Raw genomic sequence first — 17,500 nt, 5'->3', positions numbered from 1 at the left:
GAGGGCATGTTCGTTTTGCCAAAGGTTCCCTTGTATATTAATTGAAGTCTCTGCCACTGCTGGCGAAGATGACACCACGAGCATTTTGATTAAGGATTTTATACATGAAGAAATTTTCATTATCTGGGTTCCTTGGCGATTTCCTCCCTGGATTGGTGGGGATCCTGACCCACAGATGTGTATTAAATGGTCCTCCCGCCCCTCCAGCCCCGACCCCCCTCCCATGCTCCTGCGTTACATGAGCAATTAATGGGGCCCTTTTCCTCTCGGGACATGGACTGTCTCCTTGTGGCCGCTATAAAGCATCGTACACAGGTAACAAGATTTTAGGGCTTTTTTTCCCCGACACCCTTCAAAGCCCAACCCAACGAATCTGAAAAGTCCTCCTAGATGATTAAAGATGCCGATTGGGTTGAAACAATGTGGAGTCGAATGCATACTGAATGCAAATCAATGTCAGGACAGGAAGAGAAAAAAATATGAAGGTTTAAATCAAGCACACCCCCTGGCCTTTCTGTACAAAGGACATATTACATAACCTTGATTGTATTGATCTACATGTCTAATATGATTTGAATAGTAGTGTTTTTCATTCAGAGATTTGAGTTTTGGTCTTATTAGGCATTTAAATCAGATGATTAGCAACCGATCGACTTTGGTACTGAGACACAAGCCCCCTAGTGGTTGTTGCTGGGTACAGGCGGTAGTGGTTTGTTTTGGGGGATTTGCCTTTCTCTGTTGCTTGTCATGCTAATGCCAAAGTAGAGGCAGTTAGATGTTTTAATAAGCCCCCTGGACCGCCGACCCAGAACCTCCGGCGGCTCTTTTCAACCCATGCCGGGCCCTTAAGGAGAGGAATCCCCTTACGGACGTTGACACGTTTGTGTGGCGAGCGACAGGAGCGATGAGGGGCTGACTCTGTCTGTTTATGCCTGAGTCCCGCTACGACAAAATCAACTTGACAACTTGGTGTTTTCTCCGCCGAGGAAGAGGCGATTTTTTTCTTCTCCTTCGACTTCTTTCTTTTTTTTTCCCGTCCCCCCCCCCCCCCCCCACCCCACCCCCCCACTCTCTCTTGGAGTATGCTTGCATGCTGGAGTCAGCGGGCATCCTTATTATTTGTAGATAAGCCTGTTTGAAAACCAGTCCCGTGTCCCTGCTAGACAAGCTCCACTACTGGTGTCAGTTATCTTGCTAACGACTATCACTTGCGTGGCTTCTTTTGCGTTTCCCCTCGCTGTCACTTTTCCCACTGTACTACAGACGATCTATCCATCTGTGCCCTCCCTCTCTCCACTCTCATCTCTCTACATGTCTCACTCTTTCCCCTATCTCCCACACTCCTCTGTTTCATGTTTTTATTTTATTTATCCGTCTATTTATTTAGTCGTTTTGCCAGCGCGTTACCTTTCCCGGTGTGAATTCACTTTGAATACTAACAAAAAAAATATGTTCTCCTGACCCAAAATGAATGGATCAGTGTGAACAGTGTTCTTGTTGTGCTGTTTTATGCTGGAATAAACCACGGGTTAGAAAGGGTGTGGTGCCTTACCAGGGCAGATAAAAAAAAAAAACTCCTCTCGTCTTCGCAAGGTTTTTTTCTTTTTTTTTTTTCCCACCGTCGTTGAAATCGTCCCAGAGGCGAGCGCACAGAGAGCCACTTGTGTTGGGCTGATGTCATAGATCTGGCCAGGCCCTCGCTCGCACAAAGCCTGAGGTATCACTAACTGCTCAAACACAATACCTATTCAAGCACTAAGCTCTACTTCTGCACCCCCTCCAACAATGTTTTTTTTTGTTTCTCAGAGTCATAAAGCTCGACTTTTGCAGGAAACCTAACAGACAAAACCTTTATCGCTCTCTGCTTTCGCCAACCAGTCTGTATAATCCTTTTCCATTAACGTTTCAGTCTCTTCCCTCTTTCCTTTCACTCTCTCTCTCTCTCTCTCTCTCTCTCTCTCTCTCTCTCTCTCTCCCTTTCTCTCTGTCTCTCTTTCTGTCTATCTCCCTCTCTCCTGCACCTCTCAGCAGAGAATATTCACAAGCACTAAAAGAAAATGTATTCTATTTTTGTGTTGATCATGTCTACACGTTCAAAAAAAAAAAAAAAAAGTTTGAACGGAGAGAAAGAGTTATGTTGAAATAATCTTGAGCTCAAATACTTTTTTTTTTTCCTTTTGACATAGCTTTCTGTTTCCTCTGATACCAGTCACAAAAAATACAACAATTACGGTTGTGATGGTATATTTATGAAAGGAAAGATCTAGAATTAAACTCCCAGAGACTGGGCACGGAGGCATGCCCGTTTCTTTGATTGAATCCGGGGCAGTCTACTATGAACCGTGAACAGGCACCAAAAGCAAAACGGTGACTGTGTTAACCTGTAATATATTTGCTTATTAGAATTCTCCGGATTTCAGTCAACAATATGAAAGCAGCAAAGGCCCCTGGTCCTGCCATGTATAAGGATACTTTGTGTATGTGTGTGTGTATATGTGTGTGTTTGTATGTGTATGCTTGTGTCTCTGTGTGTGTATGTGTGTGTGTGTGTGTGTGTATGATTCATTCCAGAGCAGTTTTAGTCCTCATAAAATATTCATTTTGGTTGTGCAGGCCCCTGTAATTGCCATCTCTCTCCTTGAATAATTTATGTGGTGCACAGACTGACAAAGCTGTGGCACACAGCCTGAGATGAATCGCGAACAAGCACCCTAGCTGCCAGTAACATTATTGTTTCACAAAATATGGCACTCACGTCATCTCCGGACCGCTCCTCTCCTAATCCAGCTTCTCTTAATTTGTCATTTCTCTCCTCCCTCTCTCTCTCTCTCTCACTCACTCCCTCGCTCTCTTCACCCCGGCTGTTGTCTCTAGCTTCTTACGCTTGCCCTCCTCGCATGCTAGGAATGACCTCTCGCGCTTGCCGTACAAGGAGACATGTGCTTGTGAAGGCTAATGTGCTGTCACCCAGCTCACATGAATAGACACACACACACATATACACACACACACACACACGTGTGCTTCATAAATGGCCTGTGCTGGGATTCACTTTAAGGACATATATTATACATTAGAAATAAAATGATGCAAATAGCCCATAACCTCTCTCTCTCTCTCTCTCTCTCTCTCTCTCTCTCATTCACTAAACAAAAACAAACCAGTGTTTTATTTAATGCTTGGATTTGTTCTTTGGCAAAAAAAAAAGTCAACACTTATAGACCTTGGATTTCAATTTTTGCAGTGTAATTATATAGTTAATGTGCTGTAGTAAGATTTTTGGCTCTTACTACAGCACGCAAACCAACGACCTAAACATGATATTATGTAACAAGTAGTCCTCTCTCACTCCCTCTCCTCTCATTCACTTTCTGTCTTTTTCTCTCTGTAGTGCCCTGGCTTTCTCTCTCTCTCTCTCTCTCTCTGTGTAGCTGACATGCAGGGGTAATGACACTAAATGTGTGCACACATGTGCCCCCTCGCTAGTCTGTATTACCTGTGTTAAAACCAATAATCACCACTCATAGCCCGACACCCATTAATCATTTACAATGTTTTAATATGTTTTTAATCAGTCTCCAAGACCACAGAGCACAGGAATCAGACAAGCCTCCGATTAGTGTGTTTGTGTGTGTGTGTGTGTGTGTGTGTATGCGCGCTTGTACGTTGCATAGGCCTGGCCTGATTTGAAATCTCTCTCTCTCTCCCCCTCTCCCTCTCCTTCCTGTTTTTAATTAATAATTAAAATCGGCAAAGATGACAGTTCCTAATTAAAGCCTCCTTGAAAGAATCTGGGAACGTATGAATTTTAGATAGGATCGGAGGGGGAGAAAGAGAGAGACAGAGGGGGAGACAGAGAGAGAGAGAGAGAGAGAAAGAGAGAGAACATAAAAAGGACAGAAATGACAGTAGCATTTCAGGGCAGGTTTATGTCTTCTCTGTCTATTTAAAACAGCATGGCTGTCCATGTGTGGTCACTTACTCAGTACAGTGCCCACAGAAAGGGGGACATTTGTCCAGCCCAGCAGGGAAATGTGAAACTGTGGCCTTCACTTCAAAACAAGGGGCTTGGGGGATCTGGGGAGTGGGGGTGGTGTTGGTGGGAGGCAGTGCAGACATACAGGGAGAGACAGAGGCTTTACCCATGCTAAATCTCTCTGCAAACTGGGAAAAAAGAGACCTCCCCAGGAGCCAGCAACAAGTCAGCCAGAGACCTCTGAGGGAGAGTCTCCCATGATACTACAGATTTACCTCGAGACCAGAGAGAGAGACTGTGCGTGTGTGTGTGTGTGTGTGTGTGTGTGTGTGTGTGTGTGTGTGTGTGTGTGTGAGAGAGAGAGAGAGAAAGAGAGAGAGATTTAATGAGCCCACAGCCCAAGACAAAATGCCAGCTGATTGACAGGGCCAGTGATCTGCTGAGGAAATAATGTCAGCAGCATGTTACACATTAGGAAGAAAGAGGGGAGGGGGGGGGGGGTGGTAGAATAAGAGGAGCAAAGAGTGAGAGAAGGACAGAGGGTTACACAGAATGCTAAGCCCACAGTTGTAAATGATAGTCTGGACGGGGAGGCGCAGGATAAGTGGAAACACACATTCTCACACTGTCTACAGCTCCACATGCACTTGATTCTCAGCATACAAACCACACACACGACAGAAACACAGGCAAATCAGGCAACTGTCACAACCACGCGCGCGCGTGCGCGCGCGCACACACACACACACACACACACTGTCAGCTCAGGCACTGGCTATACATTTTACAGGTTATGCATACATGCAATTAAATTTGTTTAATTAGTTAGAAAGAAACTGGTGAGTAGTCAACATTTTATGCTTTACGGTGTTACTTGAAGGAACTGAAATGAGCAGCAGGCAGGGATATTTAATAGAAAAAAAGGAAGCGTGCAGGGTTTGTGTCTGGTATCTAATCATCGATTGTACTTGCTGTTCTCTTTAATAAGAAAAGTCGGTAAAGCTTTCAAGAAACCTCTGACAGCCCCGTCTTGACAACAACCCAGACAGAATAGAGGGAGACTCTCCGATAAGCCTTCCTCTGAAACTGGAGATAACTGACGTTTTTCCACAAATGGAATCTTCCAGAACCAGATACAGTTTGGGGAAAGGGGTTAATTTTCCAAAACTTAAATCAAATTCGATAGTAAGGTAGTAAGATAGTAAGTAAACAGGTAAAACATTGATACAATTCGTGAAGTTGTTCCCGTTTTTTTGTTGTTCTTGTTGTTTTTGTTTTTTGTTTTTTGTTTTCTTTTTCTTGTTGTTTTCTTTTTTTTTTTTTTTTTTTACAATTTTTATTAATGTTTTGCAATTACAATAGTGAGAGATTGTATTAAAAAAAAAGTGGGTGTGTGTATTTGAGAGGAGCGTTGCCATGTGATCGTATTGTCTTACACATGCGGAATGGCAAACGGCGGCCAATAGGAATATTTGTTCAGAATGGTAGATGCTATCTCAGATCTGAGAGCCTCATTCCCAGTATGGGCAGTACTGTCATCACCAAACCAGTTGCATTTGTATACTGAGGAGGGCACAGGGTGAAAAGAGAGAGGGGGAAAAAAAGAAGTTAAAAAAAGAGGGGAAAACTGAGAGCTTACAATGGGCCATCTGGTTCCTGCTGACAAAAAAAAAAAAAAAAAAAAAAAAAAGCCAGCTCTCTCCAAACTGCCTAAACCATGAGGTTATATGTCTATCCAGTGCATGAGCACACACACACGCACACACACACACACACACACATACTCAGACACTCACATAGGTACACTCTGCACTCACTTACACGCACACACACACACGCACACACACACACACACACATGCACCACATGTAACGAGTAAGGAAGAATTGAATAAGTCTTGGTGTTAAAGCAATTTCTCGTAGCATTTTTTTGAGAGATGAATTAGTCTAATGGAGACTGTCTCCCCCTTTCTGCCCTCACTCCTTCCTTTAAGTGCACCAACCTGTCCAGTCGGCCAATCGTATGGCAGTGTTGAGAGAGGAGAGGACCTGACATGAAGACCCCAGCATTTTGGAAATCCAATATGTATTGACCTGTGTACTATCTTTCTGTAAGGATCTGATGTCAGCAGAATGTAGTCTTGTATGGGAAGCGCCCGTTACACTTTTTTTTTTTTTTGTCTGGGGGGCATGAGGGGGGGTTGTGGATGCAAGCTGGAGAGTGTGGTAGTGTTGGCGGCGAGGAGCAGGTGGGGGCTGTTGACTGGGTAAGGGTGGGGGTGCGGCTGTCTTGCCGGCACCCGGGACCCGATCAGATTGCTTGGATTGTTGGGTGATCGATACTTGCTGTGACTGATGGCCTGCCTGGAAAGCCACCCAGCTGCAGCCTGGGTTCCTCTTCCTACTACAGCTCACCAGCAATTAGCAGTGACCACTCTCTCTCACTCATCAATCTCCACCCCCCAAGCTCTCTGTCTGTCTCTCTCTCTCTCTCTCTCTCACTCTCTCTCTCTCTCTCTCTCTCTCTCGCTCTCTCTCTCACACACACACACATACTCACACACTCTCTCTCTCTCTCTCTCTCTCTCTCTCTCACACACACACACACACACACACATACTCACACACTCTCTCTCTCCCTCTCTCTCTCTCACACACACACACACACATACACACTCTCCCTCTCTTTTTTCAGTTGTTCTTGACATGAAGAACTCACCCATCTGCTATTGTATTTCTTTACATCTATTCAGTCTGTCCTAGAGAACAAAGAAAAACAACTGCAGTTTGTGTCCCTTTGTTTGACTTGATGGTGTTGGGTGTTAAAAAGTCTCTGGCTTTGGTTTCCAGTTTTCAGTTATCCTATGTAACTGTATGCAGGAGAACTCTGTCAGTACTGTACCACGCCTGTGGATATACAATAAAATATACCGTTGTAAAAAAAAAAAAAAATTATGCCCTAAATTTCTCTGAGCACACAAGTATGTCCAAATCAGCAAATGCAATGTAAACTTAGAGGTAAAAAGTAAAAGAGACTGAGAGTTTGAGGAGGAGTTACCCAACAGTTATAAAGGCAAGAGACCAGTCCTCTCTCATCACCCTTGTCTATTTGTTTTTATCTCCTCTCATTTTTTTCCCGATGAACGGAGGAGGATTAGAGGATGAGAAAAAGATAAGAGGTGGGGAGGGTTCTTCTTTGAATCTCAGAAGAAGAAGGCAAAAAAAAGAAAACGATTTGATGACTGTACGGGTTCGAGATAAGAGGGAGCATTATAAACCTGCCGTGTTTTTTTTTTTCAACATCAATTACCAAAGCTTGTGAAGCCAAAGCCCTTTCAAACGTCAAGGCCCTCGCGTTTGTAAAAAAAAAAAAAAAAAAAAAAAAAAGAAAAAGAAAGGAAGAAAAAAGGGAAGAAAAAGCCTCTCGTCTCTTCTCTCCTCCTCTCAGACTCTGCTCTGTCTTTGACCAGAGGGGCAGAAATCATTACAGTGTCATTAGTGACACAGCTTAGGTGGCGAAGCAGCCCAGGCAAACGCTGAGTAAAGGACAAGTTGTATTAATTACCCAACTCTGACCCGCCAGATCATTTTATCAGTGATTTGTCGACAGGGAAGTAGCAGTCGGAGATAAAAGAGAGCAAGAGAGGGAGGGAGGGAGAGAGAGAGAGAGAGACAGAGTGAGAGCCCACGGTCATTGAAGTATGTGCGTGTGTGCGTGTGTCTGTGGGTGTGTGTGTGTGTGTGTGTGTGTGAGTGGGGGGGGGGGGGGGGGTGTACGTTCAAAATTAAACGTGTCTGCTCAGCTTTCCGACTCTTTCCCGATCTCTCTCTCTCTCTCTCTCTCTCTCTCTATTCCTCTCTCTCTCTCTCTCTCTCTTTCTCTCAGACAAACCAAATTCGCGTCTCGTGTAATTGATAACTGCCTCGTCCAATTATTTTGCACATTACAATACACGGAGGCCCCCTTCCTCGCCTTTTGCGGTGCTGTAATTAGCTATGCTAATATCGCTTTTATTGGCCCTAATATTGCTCAACACCTCACTCCATTCCGACAGCCACTAGAGCCCACTGGCCTGTCAGAGACGCCGATTATTGAGAAGGATAGCTTTAATCAAACATAATTGCAGTTAATTTTTTCTCCCTTGCTCTCTTTTGCCAACATCTAATGCGACTGACTCCTTGATATTCCGTTTAAATTGCAATTTAACGGCCTTCTTTGTTTCTGACGGCTTCGAACAACAGCGCAAAGTTCTATAGGCATTTTAAAAAGAGAGCTGTTTAGTTGTAATTGCTTCTTCTCGACTCGCTAAGGACCAATTTACGCCGCACCCATGTCGAATTTCAACAGCCACTAATGGCGCTGATATTGCAGTGGGGAGCAGAAGCTAGGCTGAGCGTTGTTCTCATCAGATAACGCCGTGAGACTTGGCTTAATCAACTCTAAACATGAGTAAATATAAGAGAAGCAAAGCTGAAGTCAGAGATGGGCCAGACTCTTAATGAGTTGGACATAACTCACGCGATAGGTGACTGAGGTTGCTTTGTCTTGGGTTGGTTTGAGTGCTGCTAAATGTTATCGCACACTTTCAACCTGAGTTTGGAGATGTGTGTTTAGAGAACATGGTATTATGTGCAATATATCAAAAACTTTTGTGTGCAATATTTCAAAACTTGGTTTTCAGTGCCCACCCCCCCTCTTTTGTAAAGCTTTTCTGAGTGGTGATTGACAGTTTCAGCAGGACTTTGAGTGACAAAGTACACGTGTGTGTTAGTAAGTGAGTGAACCATTGACTGTGAGTGAGTGAGTTTGGGTGAGTTTGTGTTTGTGTAAGTGTGTGAGGGAGTTAGTGTGGTTGTGCTTGTATATGGTATGTGGTGTGTGTGTGCATGTGTGTGGGTGGGTGATGTGCGTGTGGGTGTGTATGTGTGTGTGCGTGTGTGTGCACGTGCGTGTTTGTGTGTGTGTGCGCATGTGTGTGGGTGTGTGTGGGGGTGTAAGCCCTTGCCTATGCGGCTGAGTGTAAACAGGGGGCTGTATTTCAGGCATGGTTTAGTCTGATGCCTACTGTGAAAGATTATGGCTCTTTAGGGAGACGGAGAGAGGCTGGTCAGGGAATTAGTGCACATCATGGTCATTTTCATAATGGCCTGTCAGAGAATGCCGAGCACACACACACACACACACACACCCCCACACATACACCATACACAATTACATGACCTGTACTAATGACAAGCACACAAGATTTTTATGGCCTACACTCCAATTCAACAACACACCCTCACTTTCAATTCACATGCCATCAAAACATACACTTTTTTATTGATGCTGTTGCTAAAGATTTTCTGACACCTACCAAGGCCTCCTCTCTCTCTCTCTCTCTCTCTCTCTCTCTCTCTCTCACTCTCTCTCTCTGTCAGTAGATTGGGAGAGAATGAGTATGAATGAGACGGGGAACACAGTGGGTGTTCAGGGTTACAGATGCCATTTCACGTTTTGATTTATCGAGATGGCCGGTGTCCCTTTGGAGACCTGCAGGAGTGGGTCTGGACCGGAGAGAGACAGAACAGTGTGTCTCACACATCTAGACCTCATGTTTGCCCAGCCACACAGTCCATGTGTTCACTCAACAGAAATACAATCTGCAATGCATGACAGCCAAACCAGCATACAAACTCAGCGATAGTGTCTCATATATGTGTGTGTGTGTGTGTGTGTGTGTGTGTGTGTATATATATATAAGCAATATGGCTAGTCCAATAAAATGTGACATTCTGTAAGGAACCTTGAGAGGCCAGATAAATATTTGTGAATGAGCAGTGAGAATATTCAGGAGGGCACTCCAAACTTCATGTTCTTTTAAAAAAAGAGAATACCAGATGTCCTGGGTTCTCCAGACATCACGTTGGTTTACTTTATGACAGATATATTGGTGTAAATATATTGCTGAAGAGTTTGGGAGAAAATATTGAAGGTGAACGGAGAGGAGTCTCGGAGCTGTGTTTTTGAATCTAGTCTTTGCCGAGTGCGTATGAAGACGGAGCTGTTTGAGAGAGAGAGAGAGAGAGAGAGAGAGAGAGCACCTGAGTAGAGCATAAGTCTTTCCTCTCACACATATTTTCACCCGTTCTTTTTAAATCCTTCACTCTCTTAAATCCTCTCATTCCTCTCTGCCACTCTCTGGAAACGACTGGGGCTCCATTTTAAACAGCCTCCGTAATGAGAGATTTTAGACTAAAAAAAGAGGAGAGCAAAAGAAGAAAGGAGAGATCGAGAGAGGATACAGAATCTGACGCTGCTTCACCGATGGGCGGATAGGCGAGTGGGAGCGATGATGCTCGAGGTTGATAGTGTGTGCGTGTGTGTCTGTGTTAGTGTGTGTGTTTGTGTGTGTGTGTGTGTGTGTGTGCATGTGTGTGTGTCCATGTGTGTGTGTGTGCATGAATGGCTGAGTGGGACCCTTCCCCCCAGCTCATCTAGGTTCTCTCTCTCTCTCTCTTTCTCTCTCCTTCATGACATTTGTTCTGAAGATTAGCCAGGTTGTAATTTGTTCCATAATTGCGGGCTGCCGTTGTCCCTGAAGAGGGGTGAGTCCTAATTGCCTGACAGGACTATAAGTTTGTGGCGTGCTCTCACCTTGTTAGGTCCTTCTCTCCGTGTTCTTCAGATGGGGGCGCGGGCCGCAGGTGTGCTCATTTAGCCCTCTGTCTATAGCCCGTTTGTGTTTAATTGCAACGTGGCCGCTTGGAGGAAAGAGGTGGGCGGAATTTAAAGCGACTTCCTGTGTGTGAATGACAGATGAAGGCTGAAGAAAATGTGGAGAAGTACAGAGAGATTGACAAGGCTTAAAAAAGAAAACAAAGCAAAGCAAAACCAAGCAAAACAGAGAAACAAGCAAAAGAAAAAAAAAAAGCACTACTTGTTTGTATTTTGGGTGTCTGAAATGCACAAGATTTTCCCTGACAGTTTTCATTTGGTCCATTTAATGTTCATTTATAGTGTATTCTGAAAAGTGATTTAAAAAAATAAAAGAATTGAGGGGGTGTTATTGATTTTTTGAGTGGGTTCTGTAAAAAGTCTGTTTTGACTGGGGATCATCTGTCTGATGTGGAGAATTTCTCCTCTGCTCTCTTTCAGATTCTTTTTGAAATTCTTCCTCAAGTGCAATCAGAACTGCCTGAAGAATGCAGGGAACCCACGAGACATGCGCAGATTCCAGGTAAAATCTCTATCTCACTTTCTCTCTCTCTCTTTCTCTGTCTCTCTCTCTCTCTCTCTCTCTCTCTCTCTTTGTGGTTTGGGTTTGAATGCTGAATGGCATTAATGTGGTTCTTCACCATCCACTACACACACACACACACACAAACACACACACACTCTGTGTGTCTCTCACTCACTATGCTTTTCCCAAAGTGACACCAAGTTTGGCTGCACTCTTTCTCTCTCTCTCTCTCTCTCTCTCTCTCTCTTTCTCTCTCTGCTTGTCTTGGTCCCTCTGTGGTTTATTGCTTTGCAGATGTATTGAAACAGGTCAGTTGTGGATGGACTGCCCTGTGTCTGTCTCACAGGGGGTTCACTGGGGACTGCCACTCATATTTACATTTATAAATCTTACCAAAAAATTTCAACTCTCACCCACTCTAGACTTAACCTGGGCCATACAAATGACATCTCTCTCTCTCTCTCTCTCACACACACACACACACGCGCGCGCTGATATATACAGTACACTTGTACACAGGTTGTCAAATATATAAAAGTATGCAAGGTTGAGACTGACATTGAAACATGTCTATTACACACACGTTAACAGACGTGGTAAATGAGTCGCTGTGTAATTTGACAGAGCTGAGGGCTGTGGGGGTGGGGTGGAGGGGGCAACCTTGGGTAGCATTTGTAGTGTTTGACAGAAGCACTCATCCATTGCCACGTTGAGTAGTAGATCTAGTTGAGGTGATATAGATGTAGTGGGGGAGGTAGGCTCCTTGAAAAGAACATAGTGCGGCTTTTTCATTTTTCATACTTTGGAGCTACGCGTTGGCATTGCTGATATTGATCCATGCGTCCGGACCAGAAGGTCAAGCCTGGAGTGAGTGGAAGTGTCCTCTTTGTCTCCACGGTGACTAAAAGAGGCATCCGTCACCGATGATGTGCCGCCCGACAACAGTCACTTTCTCTTTCTCTCTCTCTCTCTCTGTCTCCCCCTCTCTCTCACACGCACACACGCACGCACACACACACACGCACACACACACACACACACACACACACACACACACACACACACACACACACTAATCTGCTCTCTTCCCTGTAGGTTTAACTGGACTTAACAGTGTGTCAGAGCCCTCAACAGTATTCCTCTAGCCTAACGCCGCCTCAGCACCTTGAAGAGAGTGTGTGTGTGTGTATGTGTTTGAGAGAGAGAGAGAGAGCGAGAGAGAATGGGAGGGAAGGAGAGGAGAACCAGACTAATGCCATTCAAACCACAAAGATCAGTCTGTCCTCCTCTAGGCGGATGAGCTTCTCAGCAGTTGATTCTATTTTTATTCTCTTAAAGATCTCCAATGAAAACACCACCTTTAAGAACTAACACAGACAATTCTGCCTGAGACTTGACACTGTGTCTATTTCACTTTTATACAAGTTACCCATCAAATTCTGAAACTACAACAGATCTTTATTATGTTTACATTTAAGGGTGACATAGAAATCCCATAAAAATGTTTTTAAGGCATTTTCAGTAGTTAAAATGGACCCCAGCTCCCACTATCTCTATAAATCCAAACAGAGACAATAGGCAGGGAGGCGATATGTGGAGATGTCCACCTCCCTTAAAGAGGTTGTTGCTCTCCTGGCTCCTCTCCGTTTCAGAGCTAAATACCACCTCCAGAATAAATTTCCCTCAGGCTCCTGACCTGACTGTTTCTCTGCCAGGGTCTTACTCTCCACGTCCTTCCTCCTCTTCCCTAACTGGTTGCCAGTGGCTGGAAGTCTCCACATGACCCATCCATCACAGCCTGCCCTGCCCCATCTATGTGCTTCTGCCTTGAACTGGGACACCAGAAAGGGGGGGGGGGGGTGGTGTTCAATGGGGGATGGGAGATGGTCGGCCAAAAGGTGACAGACAGGGCTCTCCTCTCCTCTCCTCTCCTCTCCTCTCCTCTCCTCTCCTCTCCTCTCCTCACCTCTTCTGTGTAAAGCCACTGTTCATGTGACTCCTCCTCTAATTCCATGCTAAAAGAGCTCATTACTGAACGCTAAATGCAACTGTAGCGTTTGAGATTGTTTGGTAAACAGAGGGGGGGGGGGGATGTTGGCTAATTCACCGCTTTCTGAGGGGCAACCATTTTGAAAACAACCCCCTACCCCCCCCCCCCCCCCCCCCCCCCCCCCCCCAAAAAAAAAACCCCACGCAACCCCACTCCGCTCTCCATTGCTGCATTTCAAAAGGCCAGAAGTAGTGGAGGCTGGTGCTAATGAGATAAAACATCTAATCAATATATCAATAGATCAATGCGGATGGTGACTATTAGAGAGAAGAGAGAAGCCGCGGGCAGCGTTTCAGAACCCTGTTAATGACTGATAGGCCACATGAGTGCGTCTGCTCACTGTGTTGGCTAAGTGGCAGATTAAACCCGTAATTGTGGCGGCCGTTTGAAAAGGGCCACCGTGTTACAAAATGGAGGCTTGGGGTGTGAGTGGCAGGTATCGTTTACACCCACTTAAACCAGCCTCTCATCCTTTTATCTGACTCACACACACTCCTAACTGTGTCTGAGAGAGGAAGAGAGAGAGGAAGAGAAAGAGAGACCCACTTAGCCCAAACAAAGGTTATTTATATTCAGTGGGTTCATGAAAACCACCTTACATAAACCTCATTCTGAAGCATCTCTTTTGAGATGTTCAACATCAGTCCATTGAGACTGCACAAAAAAAAACAAACAAAAAAAACATTCACATTCACATTAGAATCATATTTAGTAAATTTCAAAGGGTTATGCTCCTTTTTAAATTCACAGGAAATCAGAACAGAAAATAAAAAAAGCGTTTAATGTTTGTTGGAGAAGTTGGAGGCAAAGAAAAAAAAACATTATTTCTTTTTGTTTATGGATAAACTGTAGTTAATTTGCAAATTGCTCCTTCACTATGTCAAAAACATGCATGCACACACACACACACACACACACACACACACACACACACACACACACACACACACACACACACATTAAAAATGGTAAAACATCACTCTGTCCCCTGTAGACTGGGTTTCATGGTTAGCAGTCTGAGTTAGAAGCTAGCACTCCATTCAGGGAGGGGTTGCAACAGCTATTGCTCTGTTTTGCTACTCAAGGTGTGAAAACAGACTCTTTTTCTGATTGGTGTGATATAATTTATTGTCGTAATAATGTGAAACCCGCATGGGAGCTGTACCACGAAACCCAGAAAGACTGAGAAAGAAAAAAAAAAAAAACCCAACAACAACAACAAAAAAGAACAACTTTTCCCTCCTCACTTTCCCTTTGGAAAATAAACAACGGGCCAAAGTTCAACCTCTAATGCTCAGCGTATGAAATGTGTCTTTGTTTACTATTTGGTGAAAGCATGGTGCAATCGTATTCACTTGTCATTGTTCAAAAGCTCTTTCGGTGCAGTGGTGCAACGTTCAAAAGCACCAAAGAGCTTTTGGTGGCCAGTGGAGGAACAGTCAAACAAAGAAGGAATGAAAAGAGTAAATTACAGAAGGATGGTAGGGTCTTTTCTGCCTCTCTGTACAGACGCCACGGAGATCAGGGTAACAGCGCTCACCGCTCTGATCGTCTGTTAACTGGGCAGATCGCGGAGGCTGTCCTCGCGTGCTCAGACAACAACCATGAGGGCTAACAGTCTCCCTTTTCATCTGTTTGCTTACAGACCTCGTCACAACAAAAACAAGGCTGACTTGACACACACACAGACACAGAAACCTCACAGAGAACATACAGAGGTCTTTTGCAAGAGCAGAATGATCTCTGGGGTCCAGTGTATCATATTTCTCAGAGTGGTGATCTAGGATCATAATCCTAATAAATACAATTGTGTTGACGTAAAGGAGCTTGATCCAGGATGAGCACAGGGACTGTTGGGCCCAAACAGAGGCTGGTCGGTTGTAATTATATGACACCTTAAATGTTATTATTTATACAGTTATCAGTATTTTACATCAATAGTGCTCAAAGACTGATCAGTTTAATATTAACTACAAGTAGAGGACTTTGAAGGCAGGGTTCCATAAGACATTCTAGAACGTTCTAGAACAAAAGAAGGGCATTCCTGGTACAGACAAGAGATCGATCAGGAATGTGGAGAAAAATATTGAAGGGAGAGCTCTAAAGCGCTTGAGGGTGGTGGTAAGAATGAACGTAAGCATTGTCTTAAGAGCTGGGGTTTTTTCTCTCTCTCCGTCCCGTTTCAGGTCGTGGTATCCACAACGGTCAATGTGGATGGTCACGTGCTGGCCGTCTCAGACAACATGTTCGTCCACAACAACTCCAAACACGGCAGGAGAGCTCGACGCCTAGACCCGTCTGAAGGTACGGCTCCTTATCTGGAGAATGGTAGGCACGTTTTACATGGCTTTTGATTTGCGACGCTTCTTTTTCCCACTCACTCACTTTTTGTCTCACTCTCTCTCTCTCGTTCTCATTCTACCTCTTTTTCTTCTTTTAACCTAAGATTCATTGCTAGTCAGAATGTCATTGTGGTAGGTCTTTTCACTTTAGTAGTTTCTCTTGTTGTTTCTTGTAGTAGTTTTCTTGTACTCATCATGCGGAATTTGTTTTTAGAGAAGCTTCTGGTAGCATTAGTCATATTCCATTCCTTTATGTCGCTATTTGCTTTTTCCATCATCCATCAGATTATTATTATTATTATTATTGTTATTATTATTATTATTATTAATTCTGAATCTAGTTGATATTTGTTATTACAGCCGTTTTACTTGAAAAGTGTGTGTGTGTGTGTGTGTGTGTGTGTGTGTGTGTGTGTGTGTGTGTGTGTTTATGAATGCGGGTGTATGTGTGAGTGTATGTGTGCATGTGTGTGTACATATGTATATGCAGGTGGGCTGATCTGTATTCTCAGGCATCTGTGTGTGTGTGTGTGTGTGTGTGTGTGTGTGTGTGTGTGTGTGAATGTAAAAGACTGGCTTTTATGGGGAAAGTGGGAAAGTATGGTTATGATCTGATGAGAGTCCAGAGTGACATTGGGAACCATACAGTGGGATAAAGGCTGAAACAAGACCCTTCACTCAGCACAAACCCTGGCCTCTACGTCTACGGAGCGATTTATTACCCAGCATCCACAAGAAAAAAATGAACACATAACTAAATATATAAAACAGAAATAGATATAGAGGAGGGAAGAAGAGATAGAAAGAGGGAAAGAGAGAGAGAGAGAGATTTGGGCTGAGCTTTGGGCGAGCGAGGCCTGGGAAAGCCCGAATGCAGAACAGTCTAAAATCCAAGCTGACACTGCCCTTCCCCTCTGGACCGTGTTCAGTTCAAACATCCAGTGAAAGAGCTGTGCTTGCCAAAGCACATTAGTTATCTCTGCACAAAGCAATTGGGCAAATAATGTAACCTTCCCCCAACCATGTTTTAAAACATAACATTTATATTTTCTTTGACTTAATCAGGCATTCATTATCATTTCTCCAAAGCCAGGAAAATGTTTAATGATGCAACTAGAAAGGCAAAGACAGGCTGCATCAATTCCATGCCCGTGAGAGGAGAGGAGAACAAACTTATTTGTCCTTTCTTTTTTTTCCTCCTCTTTATTAATGACAAAAAGGAGCAGTAGAAAAATATAATCATTGACGTTGTGCCCAGAGCACTAAAGTCGTTACGCCCCATGACGTATTGTTTTTTTCTCTCTCTCTTTCTCTCTCTCTCTCTGTTCGGTTCACTTGATGGTAGGTGTGTTTTGCTTAGCAACCGGCTTTAATTAGGAGAGCAATTAAAGGGGTTGAGGCCGCTCCCCTCATCTCTGGGGGGTCCCAGGGGACCCTAGGAACCCGGCGTCTGTGCGGGCTGCCTGCCCAACCCAACCCACCATTGCTGGGGCAATCCGTCTTCAAAGCCCAATTTACAGACCCTCTTTTTGGTAAATCCATTTATTTTTGTTTTTTTTTCTTTCTTTCTGTCTTTCTTTCTCTCTCTCTCTCTCTCTAAAACCATCTAGCATCCACTTATTTGGTTGACAAGAAACGTTAGTGAACGCAATCCATTGGATGACGTCTCTGGATAAAAACCCCATTCCAATTTATGCGTCTGCTAACCCACTCTTTAAAGGAGGGGGGGAAAGAAATGATTTTCTTTTGTGAAAAAGTCACAGATTGTGGAGAGATTTTTGACAAATCTTTTTACATTTTCTTTTTTGGATGTTTTAAAAGCTTACCTCCTCCTAAAACACCCACGCATGCATTCACACACTTTCTGTACCCTGACACCACTTAACTACCTGCTGTTTTATCTGCCCCTG

At 44.1% G+C, this 17,500-nt stretch overlaps 1 protein-coding gene across 8 annotated transcripts in view; it reads left to right on the top strand.

Annotated features, from left to right (window-relative positions):
* ebf3a (EBF transcription factor 3a) overlaps window positions 1–17,500 on the top strand; it is a 96,155-nt gene that overhangs the window by 46,556 nt on the left and 32,099 nt on the right. For 5 of the 8 annotated variants that reach the window (XM_030773715.1, XM_030773716.1, XM_030773712.1 and 2 more), the window contains 2 exons: window positions 11,114–11,195; window positions 15,435–15,552. In XM_030773715.1, the coding sequence (XP_030629575.1) occupies window positions 11,114–11,195; window positions 15,435–15,552 (200 nt within the window). Of the gene's footprint in view, window positions 1–11,113; window positions 11,196–15,434; window positions 15,577–17,500 lie in introns of all 8 variants that reach the window. The other 3 variants (XM_030773717.1, XM_030773711.1, XM_030773710.1) reach the window with 1 other exon arrangement.

Source organism: Chanos chanos, chromosome 5, assembly GCF_902362185.1.
Source record: "Chanos chanos chromosome 5, fChaCha1.1, whole genome shotgun sequence".
Lineage (NCBI taxonomy): Eukaryota > Metazoa > Chordata > Actinopteri > Gonorynchiformes > Chanidae > Chanos > Chanos chanos.
The sequence above is the reverse complement of the archived record's forward strand: the minus strand, read 5'-3'. Positions and strand labels throughout refer to the sequence as shown.